This window comes from Sprattus sprattus, assembly GCF_963457725.1.
Source record: "Sprattus sprattus genome assembly, chromosome: 14".
Taxonomy (NCBI): Eukaryota; Metazoa; Chordata; class Actinopteri; order Clupeiformes; family Clupeidae; genus Sprattus; species Sprattus sprattus.
This window is the reverse complement of record NC_137912.1, coordinates 18,862,766-18,880,558: the sequence shown is the minus strand read 5'-3', so window position 1 is coordinate 18,880,558 and position 17,793 is coordinate 18,862,766. Positions and strand designations below refer to the sequence as shown.

At 44.5% G+C, this 17,793-nt stretch overlaps 1 protein-coding gene across 1 annotated transcript in view; it reads right to left on the bottom strand.

The window, feature by feature from the left end:
• syn3 (synapsin III) overlaps positions 1–3,130 on the bottom strand; it is a gene marked incomplete at both ends in the record, with an annotated part of 96,093 nt that extends 92,963 nt beyond the window's left edge. The window contains one exon of the mRNA XM_080851444.1: positions 2,682–3,130. Within this exon, the coding sequence (XP_080707570.1) occupies positions 2,682–3,130 (449 nt within the window). The remainder of the gene's footprint in view (positions 1–2,681) is intronic.
• Between the last annotated feature and the right edge of the window lie 14,663 nt (positions 3,131–17,793).

Genomic DNA, 17,793 nt, shown 5'->3' with positions numbered 1-17,793 from the left:
GCGTGTGGTTGTGTGTGTAAGTGTACATATACAGTACGTGTGTGAAAGGGAGACAGAGGGGTTGTGCATATTGGGTCTGCGGGGCTGGTGAGTCTGTGTGTGGTGTGTGTGTTTGAGAGAGAAACAGAGACAGTGAGGGGAGAGATTCATATCATATCTGTGTGTGTGTGTGTGTGTATGCGTGTGTGTGTGTGTGCGTGTGTGTGTGTGTGTGTGCGGTGTGAGTGTGTGTGTGTATGTGCGTGTGCGTGTGTGTGTGTGTGTGGTCGTTTGCCTTTTTCTCCCAAACAAATTGAACAGTGCAGAGCAAAGGGCACAGTCAGAGACTCAGAGGCGTCCTCTGGGAGCTCAGGCAGCCTAGAGCCAGAGAGCTCAGAGAGACTCCTAGTGGCCTCATTTACCCCAGCTCAGACCTGAGAGATGCTTAGTGCAGACAGGCTGCTTTCATCCCACAACCTCTGGAGTCCCTGCTGGATTAACGTCAAGTAGATCACTCACACATCCACTAACACACTCACTCACTCACTCACTCACTCACTCACTCACTCACTCACTCACTCACTCACTCACTCACACATCCACTAACACACACACTCATTCACTCACTCACACACACACACACTCACACTCACTCACTCACTCACTCACTCACCTACTCACTCACTCACACACTCACTCACTTACCCACACACACACTCACTTACACACTTACTCACTCACTCACTCACTCACACACTCACTCACACACTCACACACTCACACACACACACTCACACACACACATACACTCACTCACTAGCTTTCTCACTCATTCACTCACTTACTCACTCACACACTCACACACTCACTCACTCACTCACTCACTCACTCACTCACTCACTCACTTACCCACACACACACTCACTTACACACTCACTCACACACCCATTCACTAACTCACCTACACACCCAATCACTCACTCACTCACTCACTCACTCACCCACACACACTCACTCACCCACTCACTCACACATCCATTAAAACACTCACTCACTCACACACACACACACACACACTCACACACCCACACACACACACACACACACACACACACACACACTCACACACACATACACTCACTCACTCAAAGCACAGGGAGGCTGAGCCGGTGGCTTACTGAGTCACCACCAGCTTATTTAAAAGCCAACCAGTCAGTCAGTGAGCCTGCATTGAGTGTTTATTAAATGCTCTTTTGTGCCTCTGTATACCTTTATGATCTGAACGATGAGATCGTTGTGGACAAGCCTGCCTTCTCAGTAGGGTTGCAATGCTCCTTCCCATCTCTGAGTGTTCTACTACTTCCAGATAAAGTCAGATAACACCATACTGCCATACTGACAAATGAAAGCGCTTTGTTTTTTTCATCATCTTTTTTTCATTGCATGCATCACAGCCTACTGGCCCAACAAGCCGTCTGTGCATTTTCCAGACTACCATCCCGGTGAAAGGTGAGTCGAGATATGACCTTGGAGGTCCTAATTAAACTTGGGCAGGAAAGCTTCTTTAAAGCTTGTCATACAATAACACAGCTTAACCGACAGTGAAACCTCCAGTGACAAATTAGCCTTCACCAACCTGAACCCTTTTGTCAAAGTCAAACAAACTGTGAAGTATGGAATCAGACACATCGCCATACTTGCAATCTTGTACTCATAACCTTCTGCTTCTTTACCTTTGGGTTCATTACTGACACATCATAAACCGCAGTGTTGTAGTTTTAAGGAGCAATGATCATCAACCGCATTGTTTTAGCCTTAAGGAGCAGGAGTGTGCAGATGGTGGCAAGGATCATCGACCGCAGTGTTGTAGCTTTAAGGAGCAAGGATCATCGACCGCAGTGTTGTAACTTTAAGGAGCAGGAGTGTGCAGATGATGGCAGTACTGAGACAGTGTCTGATCATTCTGTGGTAAGCGCCAGTTCTCGAAAAATCCAACTCTCCAACAGAGATGTGGCCCTGTTTGAGTTTGGGTGCTCAGTGTGAGTCTGAATCTGAGTCTGAGTGTGAGCAGAGATTCAGAGAGGCAGCTTTAAACTGAAGCCATGCTTTCCCCTGACAGCTATCTCCCAAGGGGGAAGATGACTTAGCAATAATAAGTGTCTCCGTCTCCCTGGGTGCCATTTCTCTTCAGCTTAAAGGAAAGAGACCCATAAACAGTGGAGTGGACATGGAGTATGGACAGGGTTGTGAAAATGCATGGGAAAACACTGGGACTTCAGAGCACCTGTGACAAAAGCTAAATGACGATAGTAAAGGGTGGTTTGCAGGCAGCACCTGAAGTCTACTTGTACCTGAGGTCTACTTATACCTGAACTCTACTTGCATCTGAAGTCTACTTGCACCTGAAGTCTACTTGTGTTGATTTCATGGCAGGTCATCCTGGATCTTTGCATTTACACGTAAATGTGCAATATGTGGCATACATTGTCAAAAATAGAAATGTTCGGGAACTTATGGAATTAATGTACAGTACAGTATATCTATAGTGCCTTCACATTTACATCATCAAACACTTTTGCTTTCTAGAACAGACATTAGATATTCCATCTGAGAACACCCACTCTGTGGTATCATCAGAATAGTATAGAATAGAAAAATCTATCTTGTTTGCTGAAGAGAGGTAATTCAAGTGCAAACCTTACCAGTCTGTGTGGGGGTCATCAATCACCAGCAGCACCTTGGGCTTGCGAATGACCGGTTTGGGCAGCGGCAAGGGTGCAGAAGGCGTGCCGTCTGCCTGTGCCGCCTGTGCCGCCTGCGCCGCCTTGGCCTGTACAGCGCTGGCAAGCTGCGCCGTCTTCACCACGCTGGAGAAAGAGCTGAGGAAGCCTCCGCCGGCCGGGGCGCTAGAGGAGGAGGAGGTGGACGAGAAGGGGGAGGGGGCCGGGCCAGGAGCCTGAGGCTGGGGCGAGACGGACGGCTGCGGTCGCCTCTCCGTGGCGGGGGAGGCCGGGGAGCTGGTGGAGCTTGTGGGGCGCCCGGGTGGAGACGGAGTCGGGGACGGGGACGGGCGCTGGAGGTCCATCATGTAGCCGTTGGGCAAGTTGGCCACGAAGCTGCTGTCCGAGAGACGCCTGCGCAGGTAGTTCATGGTGACGGAAGAATGGGGCGAGGTGGGCAGAAAAGGTAGAACACTATAAAGGAGAGATAAAAGGGAAAGCGTTAAATAATTAGGACAGAAGAGAGGGTGGAAAGATGAAAGAGGGTGAAAATGGAGGGATTGTGAGAGGTGGAAGAGAGAGAGCAGAGAGAGAGAAATTGAAGAAAGAAAGAAAGAAAGAAAGAAGGAGAAGACAGGAAAACATGTCATGCAAGTGAATGTTAAATTCTTCATAAGCATGACCCAGAAAAGAAGTTCTAAATGTATCAGCATAGGAAAAAAACAGTCAGTCATTTAGCTATTAGAGGGCCAAAATACACAAATAAACACTAATCTTCAGTATTTTTTTTTGCTTGAGCTTCAAACCAATGAACAGGAGAGAGATGAGGAATTGAGGTCAAATATTCCATTTGTGGGAGCAGGGGACAGAAAGCAAAAAAAATCCTTTGTTGCTCCTTGAAAGAGGCTGACAAGTTTTTTTCACCAAGTAACAGTTTCATCCTTTTTCTAAATAATTCGAACAGATATTGAGTTAGTGCTCCCAGCTATATTTGAATGCCTGGGATATGTTGCCATATTGTGCTGTCATAACACACACACACACACACACACACACACACACACACACACATACACACACACACACACACACAACCGGCCACCAGGACAACTGGGCGATTTCGTCCATGAGCTGGACACCCTGTTGTCAGCCATCCCTGACCATGAGTGTCCAATACTCATCCTTGGCGACATGAACATCCACCTAGACAATCCCAACTCGGCTGACTTTCGGACCCTGGTTCACTCGTTCGACTTACAACAGGTACCCATTCCCCCAACTCACAAAGCAGGGAAAGAGCTCGACCTCATCCTTGCTCGGAACTGCACCACGGAAAACCTAACCGTAACCCCTCTCCATCTCTCAGACCACTTCTTCATTCGCTTTGATGTTCCGGCGCAACCTCCGCAACCTCTCCCCCACTCACTTTTCCTCCCAGGTTTCCTCTACTCTGCCACCTTTATCCACCTTCTCCTCACTAGGTGTCAATGATGCCACAGAATCTCTCTGCTCCACTCTAAGCTCATGCTTGGACAGTTTGTGTCCACTTTCTACCAGACCTGCGCGAGCTACCCAGTCTCATTCATGGCTGAGTGATACCCTCCGAACACAGCGTTCCAATCTCAGAGCGGCTGAGAGAAAGTGGCACAAATCTGCAGCACAGGACGATCAGCCGCCAAACAGGTCACAGAGTTCCTGTCAACAAACAATCTCCTCGATCCAAACCAGTCTGGATTCAAAAGCGGTCACTCCACCGAGACAGCCCTGCTATCTGTGACAGAGGCCTTAAAAACAGCTAGAGAAGCAGCTCAATCCTCAGTTCTTGTCCTGCTTGACCTATCAGCTGCGTTTGATAGAGTCAACCACCGCATTCTTCTGTCCATACTATCAAGTATGAGCATCTCAGGCAAGGCGCACTCCTGGTTTGAATCGTACCTCTCTGGGCGCTCATTCAAGGTGTCATGGCAAGGTCATCTATCTGTACCCCACCACCTCACCACTGGGGTGCCCCAGGGGTCGGTAATGGGACCACTTCTCTTTGCCATCTACACCACCTCGCTGGGCCCTATCATCCGCTCGCATGGTTTTTCCTACCACTGTTATGCCGATGATACTCAACTGGTTCTGTCCTTCCCTCCTGAGGACAACACTGTTTCGGCACGGATCTCATGTCTTGCTGATATATCCACATGGATAAAAAACCACCACCTTCAGCTGAACCTGGCCAAAACAGAACTGATGGTCTTCCCAGCCAAACAGTTCATCCACCACAACATCAACATCAAGACTGACTCTTTATCTCTGGCTCCATCCAAAACAGCAAGAAACCTCGGGGTCATTATTGACGTCCAACTAACCTTCACAGCCCACATTGCCTCTGTCGCGAGGTCATGCCGCTTTGCGCTTTACAACATCCGCAAAATCAGGCCGTACCTAACCCAGTATGCCACCCAGCTGCTGGTGCAAACCTTGGTGAGTTCCCGCCTCGACTACTGCAACGCCCTCCTAACGGGCCTGCCGGCATGCGTGGTAAAACCACTACAGATGATCCAGAACGCGGCGGCGCGCCTGGTGTTCAACCAACCAAAGAGGGCACATGTCACCCCGCTACTCACTGAGCTCCACTGGCTGCCGGTAGCTGCTCGCATCAAATTCAAGTCACTTATGCTGTCCTACAAAGTGCTTACTGGGTCTGCTCCCACCTACCTAAATGCTCTTGTAAGGGCAAATGTTACACCCAGGACGCTGCGCTCATCCAGTGAGCGTCATCTGGCACTGCCCCCGGTGCAAGCAAGGCAATCCAGACTATTCTCAGTTGTAGTTCCACGTTGGTGGAACGACCTGCCTAGCACTACCAGAGCAGGAGCGTCCCTCTCTACCTTTAAGAAGCTCTTGAAGACCCAACTCTTCAAAGAGCACCTCCCTTCCTAACTGGCACCTTGGCTTAACCTGCACTTAAGCAGCAACAGGCCCGCACTTCTTTTTTATTCTTTTATTCTTTCTATGTCGTTTTATAAGCAGTATTTATTGTTTTTAATGCTCTTAGCTTGATTGTTCTCTCCCTTGTACGTCGCTTTGGACAAAAGCGTCTGCTAAATGACTAAATGTAAATGTAATGGAAAACATCACATAATCCCTGACCCCCTAGGGATTGAATGAGGCAATTGGCTGGACCAAAATAAAACAAGCCCACAAACCTTGCTGTTAGGATTCATTTCTTACCACAGTGACCTATGTGTTTTCTCTATGGGGACCAGGCTTTAAGTGCTATGAATCACCATGATGTTGATCAAGAGTGACCATATTCACTTTCAATGATATAAATTTAAGATGAATATAACCAAATGAAATTGAAATGAAATGATCCAACATGGCAAAGTAAGGAACTGAGGTTAAAAATCACATTACATTTCCATGAATTGAAAGCTTTTTCTAAGAAAAGTACCAAACTATGAATGCCATTAATGTGTGTAACACACAGGAACAGCCAGTGAGTCCTTCTACTTTGATAGCACAAGCTTCTATGGTAATTGCCGGGTATACTCTCCACTATACCGCTGAACAACCCATGATTGGAGTACCATGCCAGCTGGAGCACACTCATATTTCAGATGAGGCCAAGAGCATTTGACACAATCTGAATAAGGTATAGGTGTGAGGTCCAAGAATGTGTAGTGTCTGACCATGGTACAGGCCTTTGGCTATAACCTGGGCAACTGGTGTGGCTTGACTGTAATCCAGACTATCCATTCTTGTGGTTTGATCAAAGTCCAGGCAATCTGTGAAGGCCTTTGCATGTCCAGGCCTCTGATGTGATTTCACCAGAGCCCAGGTTGTTCACCCTGGAGACCCTGTCCAGTGACTACGCTGATTCTACATTTTTCAAGCCCCATCTGAACAGCTCTTATATTTTAATGTTTTGGATATAGATATGGCATATATCAAAACACAAAGACCTACAATATCAGACATACAAGGAATATAAATACTAAGAAATGAAGATCAAGACATAAAGATCAATCAAGAACATCTTTTGTGAAAAAGTCCTTTAGTATGACATTTTACTTCTACATAATTCATCTAATTCAATACATGCTTAATATGTTTACAATACACTGCATGTACACACAAACACACACACACACACACACACACACACACACACACACACACACACACACACACACACACACACATACATATTTAATGCCCTTTATAGGTTTGCCTCTGCATGGGGGTTTGACATTTCTGCCAATAACCTTCAATCTAATTAGCATGGATTAATATCGACAAACTATTGATTATCTACTTATCAATACAGACCACATCAAGCCAGCTTATTTAATTAATGTACTGCAGAGTTCATGCCAAACCAATGCAATCTTGCACAGAAGACCCAATCAAATCAGACCAAAAAACAGCATTTGGGATCAGACAGGATATACAGTCAGTGTTACAAGAACTTGTGTCTCGAGAGAACAGGATGCAGACACACACACAACCAAAGACCATTGAGAGAAAGAAGAAATAGAGAGAGGGAGAGAGAGGGAGAGAGAGAGAGTGGTGGAAATAGAGAGAGGGAGTGAGAGAGAGAGGGGGGAATAGAGAGAGGGAGAGAGAGAGAGAGGAAGAGAAGGAGAGAAAGAGAGAGAGGGAGAGGGAGAGAGAGAGGGGGAGAGAAATGAAGGGGGAGGGGAAGAGTACAAACGTTATACAACCCCTCAAAGGAAGAAGGAAGTCGGGGGGTGGGCCAAGCACAGATTTGTGAGGGGGTGGTGGGGTGAGCACGATTCACAAGCCCGTTACGAGTCCCTTTCCGTCTCATTACATGAAAGACCCCAGCAATCTCAATGGCTTTTCATTTATATCACAGAGAATCCAGCCTTTGATGGTTTGTATACAGGCAGAAAGAAGAGTGGAAGCTTTATGTGATAAGGCCTTTGGTTACATCCCCTTCAATAACTCTTGTGAATGAATGAACGAAGGAAAAAAAAGACAAAATGAAGAAATTAATGGAGGAATGAATGAATGAATGAATTAATGAATGAATTAATGAATGAACGTATGAAGGAAAGAAGGATGAAATGAATGGAGGAAAGAATGAATGAATGGATGAAGGAAGGAGGGAAGGAAGAAAGAAAGGACGAAATCAATGGATGAAGGGAAGAATGAGTTAGGGAGAGGGTGATAAGGTTCTTTACAGTGGGCAGAGGCTGGAAGCTGGAAGCTGACAGTAGCTGATAAATCACTGGACTGCTGGGGGAGGTGCAAGAAAGGCCCTGTCATGAGCTGCTGGGGGAGCTACACATGAGGCCCACTGCATCATCGGGGATTCTGTTGGTGATTTGTTTTGTACACACTGATCTGTACACACACACAGATACCTGAGGAATTAGCTGGAGAGCAATCAATGACTGTCAAGGCAGGCAGATTGAGATCATGTGTGTGTGAAAAGCAAAGCGCTAAGACTGTGTGTACACACACACTCACAGAGACGTGGGAAATTTAGCTGCAGAGGAATCACTGACCGCCCAGGCACGCTGATTAAGCTGAGTTGACATGCTGTGTCTGTTCATGTTATACTCTGCACTGCACAGGAAATTAAGACAGGGGGAGAAACAAGCATTTCTCCTCCACAGGCAGGAAAAGACAGACAAGCCACCTGCTCCACACACAAGGAGGCAGAGAAGAATCACACAGAAAAAGAAAAAAAGTACTGTAGCATTATTCAGAATAGATATATTTTGGGGAATGGCTTCGCAACCTGGAGCCGAGATACTTCACACCAACCTGAAACACCAAACCTCACGATGTCTGTGTTTGGCGGGGGGGGGGGGGTTGAATCACGACGCGTGGATCACGAGGCTTGGCCAACTTTATGCATTTTCCAAGCATGCAGCACAATAGGATTCTCCACGGCATTTCACAGCACGGCATCACGGTTTTGGGTGCAAGAGGCTGGTGACTCACAGACAGTGTGTGAGCGAATGCCTCCACAGCAGGGGGTGGCAGCTGTGAGATCACACATTAGCGCTGTGTGCAGCCCGATGAGTACCTTCGCTAATTAGGACACCGAATAGGAAGCTCTGTGATTATATGATCTAACTTGCCGGCTTTGAGTGTACGCTCCACAACATCAGCCTTCTAGTGATTTATTTTAAACAAGTAAGTAGCAATCTGAGTTTAAAATACTGGATAAAAATAGCATTTTGAGTTTAACATATTAAACAAAAGTAATAGTCTGGGTTTAACGTATTGCATAAAAGTAGTCTGGAGTTTAACATACTGACATGCTAAACTAATGACTGACTACTGTAGATGTGTTATCGTATTCATGATGTGAATGTGAATTCACTGAACCGAAGGCCAGGGACATGGCAAGCCTCACTGTCTCCCATAAGAGACAGATCCCTGTGACATACAGGATTACATAACCCTCCATAAGCAGCTGTCCGCTTTATGTGGTGCTGAAATGCCCCAGGGTGCTTCCAGCTGCCTTTAGAAGACTTTGGTCTTTAAAAGAAGCATGGATCTCTCTCTCTCTCTCTCTCTCTCTCCCCTCTGTCTCTGAATGTATCTCTCTCTCTCTCCTTCTCTCTCTCCCTCTATCCCCTTTCTCTCTCCATTTTTCTCATTTTTATCTTTCCTTTTGATCACAACATTAATCCACACAGACTGACCTTTTTCTTCCCATGCAGACCCCTTTGACAGCTACAATAGGTCCCCATGCTAGGCTGAGAGGGGCTCGAGGGGGCTGGGGGTGTCGATACAAGAGACCCCTGGTAATTATTCTGCCAGAGTGACACAGGGTGTTCTGCCACTGACACCATGAGAGCAGCTATTAAGCAGGGAGAGCTTTTGTTCCATGGCCTGGCCCTACACTGCCAACATGACACATAGCCACTCCCTCTGCCTGGTGTGCTTCATGTGTGCTCTTCCTCCCCACCCACCCACACACACCCACACACATACACACAAAAAGACACGAACAACCCCCCCCCCAAATCCCCCCCCCCCCCCCCCCCCCCCTTTCACCAACTCTGCCCGCGCACACACAAGCTTTCTTGAGCCTTCAAACATAGCCTTGACTCTCAGTTGAAAGGTCACTACATCCCTTGCATATCTACTGCTTCAAGCTCAGTCCAGATTAAATCAGAGGCCACAACTTATAATACTTACTTATGATAACAGGGCTGCAACAGCTCCAAACACCAGACCAGGCCAGGCTGTGCAGACTTCAGGTCGATATCAGTGAGAGGCTCTGTGGCCTTGTGTGGCCTTGCGTGTCTGTGTGTCTGTGTGTGCGTGTGTGTGTGTGTGCGTGTGTGTGTGTGTGTGCATGCGTGTGTGTGTGTGTGTGTTTGTGTCTGTGTGTGCGTGTGTGTGTGTGTGTGTGCGTGTGTGTGTGTGTGTGTGTGCATGCGTGTGTGTGTGTGTGTGTGTGTGTGTGTGTTTGTGTCTGTGTGTCTGTGTGTCTGTGTGTGTGCGTGTGTCTGCTAGACGACAGATGTCCCCTGTGACCAATATGAATACATATCCAAAGACCTGTGAGTGCATCACATTCTCAGTGCATTATGCACAGCCCTATAACCCATCTTCCATCCTTCTGAAATTAAATGAACATACTTCCAGTTCAAAGTAAATTGGTATTACAGATTGAAAGCTTAGGTAACTATCTAGGTGCTGAGAAACTATAAACAGTATGAGTCATAACTTAAAAGGATGGGAAGTGGGTCAGTAGGTAAGGGAAGCTAGCTTTTCAAACAGGTGTGACATGCACGAAGCAGACATCCCATCCCATATGCATATTTTTGCAGTATTCTAACGTAGATGGCAGTCAGGAAGTATTTCCACTTTCTCCTGCCGAGCTCTCTGGAAATCAATTATTCATAGACATGCTTCGGACTGGGGGTGGAGGGGTCAAATCAACTCCATCAACTGAGTAACCCGTGGCTGTCTGAGTGGAAAGCAGAGCGAACAGAGACGGTTTACGGTACAGTGGTCATCCAAACCTGTGCAGTCAGATCTTAACCGTTCTCTCATACCCACACCGTGCTGGGTTTCATTCTCTGTACTTCAGGCTGTAAGGGTCAGCAGTCTAAACTGCCTAACAGTCACACAGAAGGGTAAATGGAGCAAGACATGTTAGTGGTAAAACTGGTCTATTTATAGTAGCACACTCTGGCAATACAAACACATGAAAACAGAGTGTGCTTTTGTCTCGTTTCTGAGGGTTGCTAGGCAACATTTTTGACAGCCATACCGCCCATAACATAATATAATAATATACAATATAATATAATACCATACAACCATTTCAAATAATATAAATGTGTATAGCAATAATTACTTCCCTCCTGTGATGACCCCTTTTATTTGATCTTCTGATAATTGCATGCAGTAACCTCAATGTAATGCAAGGTAGAAATACTATATTCTGGTTCAGTCTATTATGAGCAGTGTAAATTAAAGAGATCAGTGAGCTTCTCCACATTCCATTACACCATGTTTCAAAGTTTTGTTTCAAAAAAAGTCTGCATGTTTGCAGCTTTAACGTCAAATCCAGTCCACTTTTTGTCTTATTCAGGAAAGTTCTCCCTGCAGTCCTCTGGCTGTCTGTTTAGTATTTGCGCATGTAACAATTCCAGCATGTCCTGACTCTGGACATGAAACTTACATTGTGGTTCATAACGGACCACAAACAATTCAAGCCAATCAACACACTGCTTAAGGAGCAAAGAAGGGAGGAGTGTAATTTGATTTCCTGTTGATCTCAACAATCAACCACCTTTGGCCACAATCTATCTTCAATGATTATGCCCTCTCGAGTTTAAAGCAGCACAAGGTGTATTTTGCTCCCCGCAGGACAGCTGGCTTGAAGCATCTTAAAGCATGTAATTATGATCCACATGATACATTGTTGAGAGCAGACAACAGCAGTGTCATTGAGGCTAACCAACTGTGATTACATATTTTTTTTCTGCGTCACCCACAGCCATACCTAAGAACTCTACAAATCTACACAAGTGTCTTCCACTTCAGAGTAGTTGCCTCGCCCAAGCCAGCATTGATGGCTTAATTCTCACAGAGCATCAGTACTGATAATACTGTATTCCAACACTGTAGGTCACAGCGGAATGTGGATATAGCAGCGCCCATCTGCTAAATGTCAACATGCCAATAAGTGCAGTAGCTGCAATTCAGCCATTAGCAACACAAGAGTGTGGGCTCATCACCTTGGGCTTGTTGTTGAGCACAGCCCTAACCTTCGGCACTGCTCTCCCTGCATGCAATCCGCCAAGTCATCCTCTCCACAGGGTCTCTGCATTGCCCTTGCATGGTCCATGCCGAAAGTGTGCATACAAGCCATGGCTCTGACTGGCTCTTTGATCACAGTTCATCATCAGTTCCGCAGGGAAATGCCCCGTATCCTAGGTGATGACCTCAGGTCACATCGTCAAGCAGATGGTTCAAGCCGTGTAGAGCCAGGTGGGGCCATCATCGTTCTCAGAGAGAGACATTATGTAATATGTACATGCAATACCCTGGGGAATGGGATGAGCTGATGTGGCAGTCATTGTTTTAATAGCTAAAACTAGAGTAGAGGACAAAGAGAAGAAAGGGAGGTAAAGACAGAAAGAGAGGACAGAGAGTTGAAGAGATAGAAAGATAAAAGAGGGATATTTGAACAGAGAGACCAAGACAGAAAGAAAGAGAAGAGAAGGTAAAGAAGAGATGGAGAGGGCAAAAGATGAGGAGAGATAAAGAGAGGGATGTTTGTAAACAGAGAAACTGCAGAATAAGAGACATAGGTGAAAAATGAGAGGCATAGAGAGAGAGAACGAGAGAGAGTCCATCACGCAAGATGAATGTCATTTCATTCCGCAGAAGACAGCAGTGTTCACTGCTTTAATGAATTTAGCAAAGAATAAAACAAATGTGTTGAAAAATGACTGGAAGGAGTTTACTGTAAGCGGAGCCAATAATAGTGGCAGAGATTGCAAATGAGAGAAGCGCAAATTAGTTAACAGCGGAGAAGGAAGTGTCTCTGTTCCCTGCCGCGATCTAACCCATAGCTTCTATTCTCAAAGAGTTCTCAGAAAGTCACAAGAACACCTCCAGCAATGGTCTCATGTGTGTCTTCACAGCCCTCACCTGCCTCTCCTCACCACTGACATCTCATCCAATATTTCACCTGTGACTCATGTATGTGTCACAAAGTGTGCCTGATACGATCACTATGATTTCACTCCACTGAGTGCCTGTCTAATAGAAATATGAAGTGAAACATTTTGAGTGGTTAAATGCAAAAACTAATGTGAAGTTGTTCCAATACAATATTTATATGAAGTGATTGAGCCATATTAGGCATCCAAGGGTTGTTTCTCTTTGTATGCACAAAATGCTAATACTTTTATGCCAAAAATATTATACTTTCTACGTAAATGCTTGAAGAATGGAACAATTATGGGTCTTTTTTGAGAGATGTAATATACCTAATGCTTGGTGTGGATTGGGTTCTGATGAATGGTGAGTTCTACAGTATATTATAAAACGTTCCCAGAAACTGCCACATGGTAATTTCACAACCATTTATTCCCAATAAACTGCCGATGTTTAAAAATATGCACACACCATCCATTAATGGAATTCAATGGCAAGAGTGAAGCATTGCTGCTGCACTTTTCAGGAACTGACAGCCAACTTTTATACAGACTGAAGAGGGGATGAAGAACAACCTGCTACCAAAGACTCACTGCCAATGGACACACCCTTCTCATTACATAAATCAGTATAAGGGCAGTCCTTACTCAGAAGCCAGGACAAAGCCCCAAAGCACCCATTGAAATCCACTGAAATGGATAAAGTGAGGCATTTTGTATTAAGGATACTTTGACACTAAGGAGAGAGAGTCCATCACGCAGGAGGAGGAGTCGTGATAAAACTAACAACATTTAGATTGCTAAATGACTCCTCTACCTCCTGAACCACTATCGCCCCTTGATCCTGTTATTGGTATACTGCAGGAAATACTCAGCCATGGTGCTGCCTGTTTATTCCGCTCATGATATGTTGTGTGTCATTTAAGAAAAAACACCATGCAGACATGTTAACTGGGTTAAAAACTTGATTTTCACTGTGGAGGGGGTATTTAATGGCCAGGATCAACCCAATGCTAATGTGGTTAATTGGGTCAGACCCTTTTGGAATTTTGACATTTTGTTGTTGGTTTTGTATTAGAGATGTTGTATTTGTGTTGCAAAGTGGGTGAGGGCATTCACCTCATGACAAATGTTTCTTGAGGGAAATATTAAATTGGTATGATACATTATCAAATCAAAGACTATTATTGAAAACAAACAGAACACCCTGAACAGACATTTCATTCAATAATCTTGAAAGGTCATGCATTCATTCAGAGCTCATTGGTTGTGCAATCAGTGCTTACTCGACAAAATTGTCATGGAATATATGCCATTTTATAAACCATAAATATTTGACATTTATAATGTATTACAACCATAAGCCATTATTGATCAGTGGTTTTATAGCATAAAACACAATGTTTAATTACGTTTGTTTAAGATGCATGATCTCCCAGCATATTGTGAGGTAAGGTCATCTGCTGAAAAGACTGCATTGACAGTGCACTGCAAAACAAGCCCATACTTTCAACAAACTGTATGCTTCAACTGTACATACTCTATTACTGTAAGCAACACACTGAACATCCAACAACTCCCCATGTGCAGGTTGGCAACCTAGACAGTAGCCTCTGTCATTGGTGTACGAATGGTAAGATGTCTGAGGCATTTATCTGTTAAGCTATGAGTGCTCTATGAGTAGAAAAGCACTTCATAAATGCAGTCCATCAAAAACATGGAATCAGACAGCCGGGGTTTCAAATATCACATACCTAAAGAAACAATGCTGTCAACAGGCGGGGTGTGGATTTACATATCATTAGCATAAGGCCACGTTGACAGGAGAGCTATCAGCCAGGTGTGGCTAATTTGCATATTCATAGATCTGTGAATAATAAATGATGCAAACATATAGAGTTACATCCAAGCCATTTTAATGCGATAAAATGATTCTGTCATTTTGAGGAACAGAGATGGGTTTATATGGGTTTATTACACGGCTCTTCTTAATGCTGTAGAATGCTCCATTCACTTGAATGGGGCTTCCCAACGTTCTGCGGTCAACTATTTTCCGATAACTGACCGTTGCTATGGACTTAATGACCGCTGTCAAGGAAAGTGGCCTTTTTGCCTCTAATTCACGTCTTTCGTAGCACTCCGCAAGTAGTACGATAACTTATCAATGGAGTTTCAGCGGACGGTTGAGCAGCTGTGTTCTAAAGAATGTTCAACTGTCTTTGAAGTTCAACGTCTTTGGCGAACTATTTCTCTCCTTTTAAACACTACGTATAGTAACAAATGCATTGTAAAAAGACACACGGTGTTAAGTAATTTGTTTGTTTTAGTTGTAACCGTATAATAAGCGGGATAATGTATAGAACGCCGGTCATTGTCGGGAAAATAAGCCCCTTCAGGGTGAACCAACACCCCTCCGCTTTCGCGTCGGGGTGCTGTTCGCCCTGTCGGGGCTTATTTTCCCGACAATGACCTGCGTTCTATACATTATCCCTTACTTAATCAATGCCAGGAGAGACACTTTAACTACCAAAGCACACACCCAGTGACTGTCATTGTGGTCAGGAACTGGTTCACATCATAAGGTTGTCATAAAGTTCAAATACAGGTACAGTTAATGACTGTTGATTCTCTTCATATTAAACAGGTCGGATCACCTTGTTTTTTTAACATGAAAACCTTTCGCTTCAAACAGACCATTCATCTCTTTTCAGTTTTCCCCCAATCAATGCCTTGGGATAACACCATCTGGCAATAAACACTATATTACATACCTGCAACAGGCACCAAACTCATCAATTTCAAATTTCAAAAACTTGCTCTGCACACAGAGATGCAATGGTGCCCTGTTACCCTTACCCTGCCACCTCTGTACAGGCCATTCACATACAATGGTTCGGTCGGAGAAAGACACAAAAGAAACACCTGAGCTTTAAGCTGATACACGATACTTGCCACATCACATCTGTTTGTTTTTGTGATGACAGGTAGTTTCTCTAACAGAGGAGTTTCGAGATTTTGTGTTCAATGTAATCCTCTTACCGCCATCACTATTATGTTGACTATGAGTTCTCAGTAACTTACACTGAATGCAATACTTCACCTCAGAGAGAGACCAAGGCCGAAATTACTGCTATAATCGCACAAGACGACACACCACGCCCAAACTCTAAAAATACAGGCATGCTTACTGATATCCAGAATGCTTAGCAGATTAGGTGACTCAGGCTTCTGCATAAGCCCCTTCCCCTCCCACTAAACCAGTGGTATTTCACCCACAAAAACAGTGCCATTAGTAAGGAGCAAAAGAGGTTTTCTCATTCAACTGTGGTTCCCAGAAGGGGGCAGTTTAGTGCTTTGCAATCACATATGCTCCTGGAATAGCCAGTGGTCAGAGACTCACTGATAGCCACAGTCTGACTTTATCCTATTTGAGATGTCACTGCACTTCTCCAAGCAACCAATCAAACAGACTCTAAGAGATCCAGGGATCAAATGTGATCTAATGTGATCTTGAGACCTACACTGCAGACGGAACAATGGCAGCATGTTCTGCGAGAGTGGATAATGATATTATCCTCTTTGGGAGACTCAAAGATATTAAATAGCTAATCATCTAAATGATCTGTCTCACACTGTGCAAAAGCCTCTTTAACTGAGGCTTGAATATGATCTGAGAGCTCCACCAATCACTGTCATTCACACACACACACTCCATCTCATTCAAGGTCTGTTGCTGCTCAGTTTCATTCATAAATAAATGGACTGACACGTATGCAAACACAGAGAGACACAAACAAACAAACAAACACACACACACACACACACACACACACACACACACATGAATACAACAGCAGAGACTTTAGCAGAGGCTAAACATCGCAGTGCTCATCTGAACAATAATGAACGACACACTTCAAAACATCAGGTTCAAATGTAATTTGTCCTAAATAATCCATTAATTCACTATAATCCATTCCTTCCATGCAAAGGCCTCTTTAATCTTATGTGTAAATACATATGAAGCAAGTAGCCTAAACTTAATTTACATCTGTTCTTTGGAAAAAGGCCATTTGTGCTTCATTTGTCTCTCTGGAATTCGCAGTGGGAATCCATACAATCAACATAATTTAATAATGAAGGCATCTTCATCTTGTTATTAAATCATCCATGCAGACTCTTAAAAAAAATGCAATCTAACGAGCATAATGGTGCTCAAATCTGACAATTCAAAAACAACAAGCTATTGAAATTTCAACAAGTGCACTCATCTGCACTTACTGCTTGCACTTCGCGATGTATTAACCAAAACAAAACAGAGATTATGCAGAGCTATGTCATCGTCCAACAGACGTGCAGGGGTATGAATGACCTAACACTTGATTCAAGATTAAGAAAACTGAATCGAGGTGCGCAAAAGAAGCTCAGGTTCACAGCTGACCGAGAAAGGGAGGCTGAGGGGATTCCACCACGGATATCCCCTGTCTCTACCGGTTTCACATCACGTACAGTAATCTACCTTCAGTGTCCCTGCAGCAAAACGACTCGTATGCGGTAACAACAACAACGAGCAAACTACTTGTCAACCGACATTCATCTTGACGAAAATTCCGTACGCACAATCATTAACCTGATAAACCATGTGATACGAAGGATAACGTGATGCATCTTAAGCTCCATTTCTAAGGGAGCGGTTAGGGTGACAGCAGCATGCTACCCGATACATCACTGTACTGATAAAAAATTACTTGATTGATAGTCATCAAAAATTGAATATATGGTCAACAGTTTTTACCCACATAGATGGAGAAACCTGGCGAAATATTGGTCTTACGTTACAGTAGTATTAGTTTGTTACCTCTGAATGATTCGGTCTTATATCGGTGCTGGTGGGGGATGCCCTGCGCTCGTGCCACAAAGCCTGCACACAG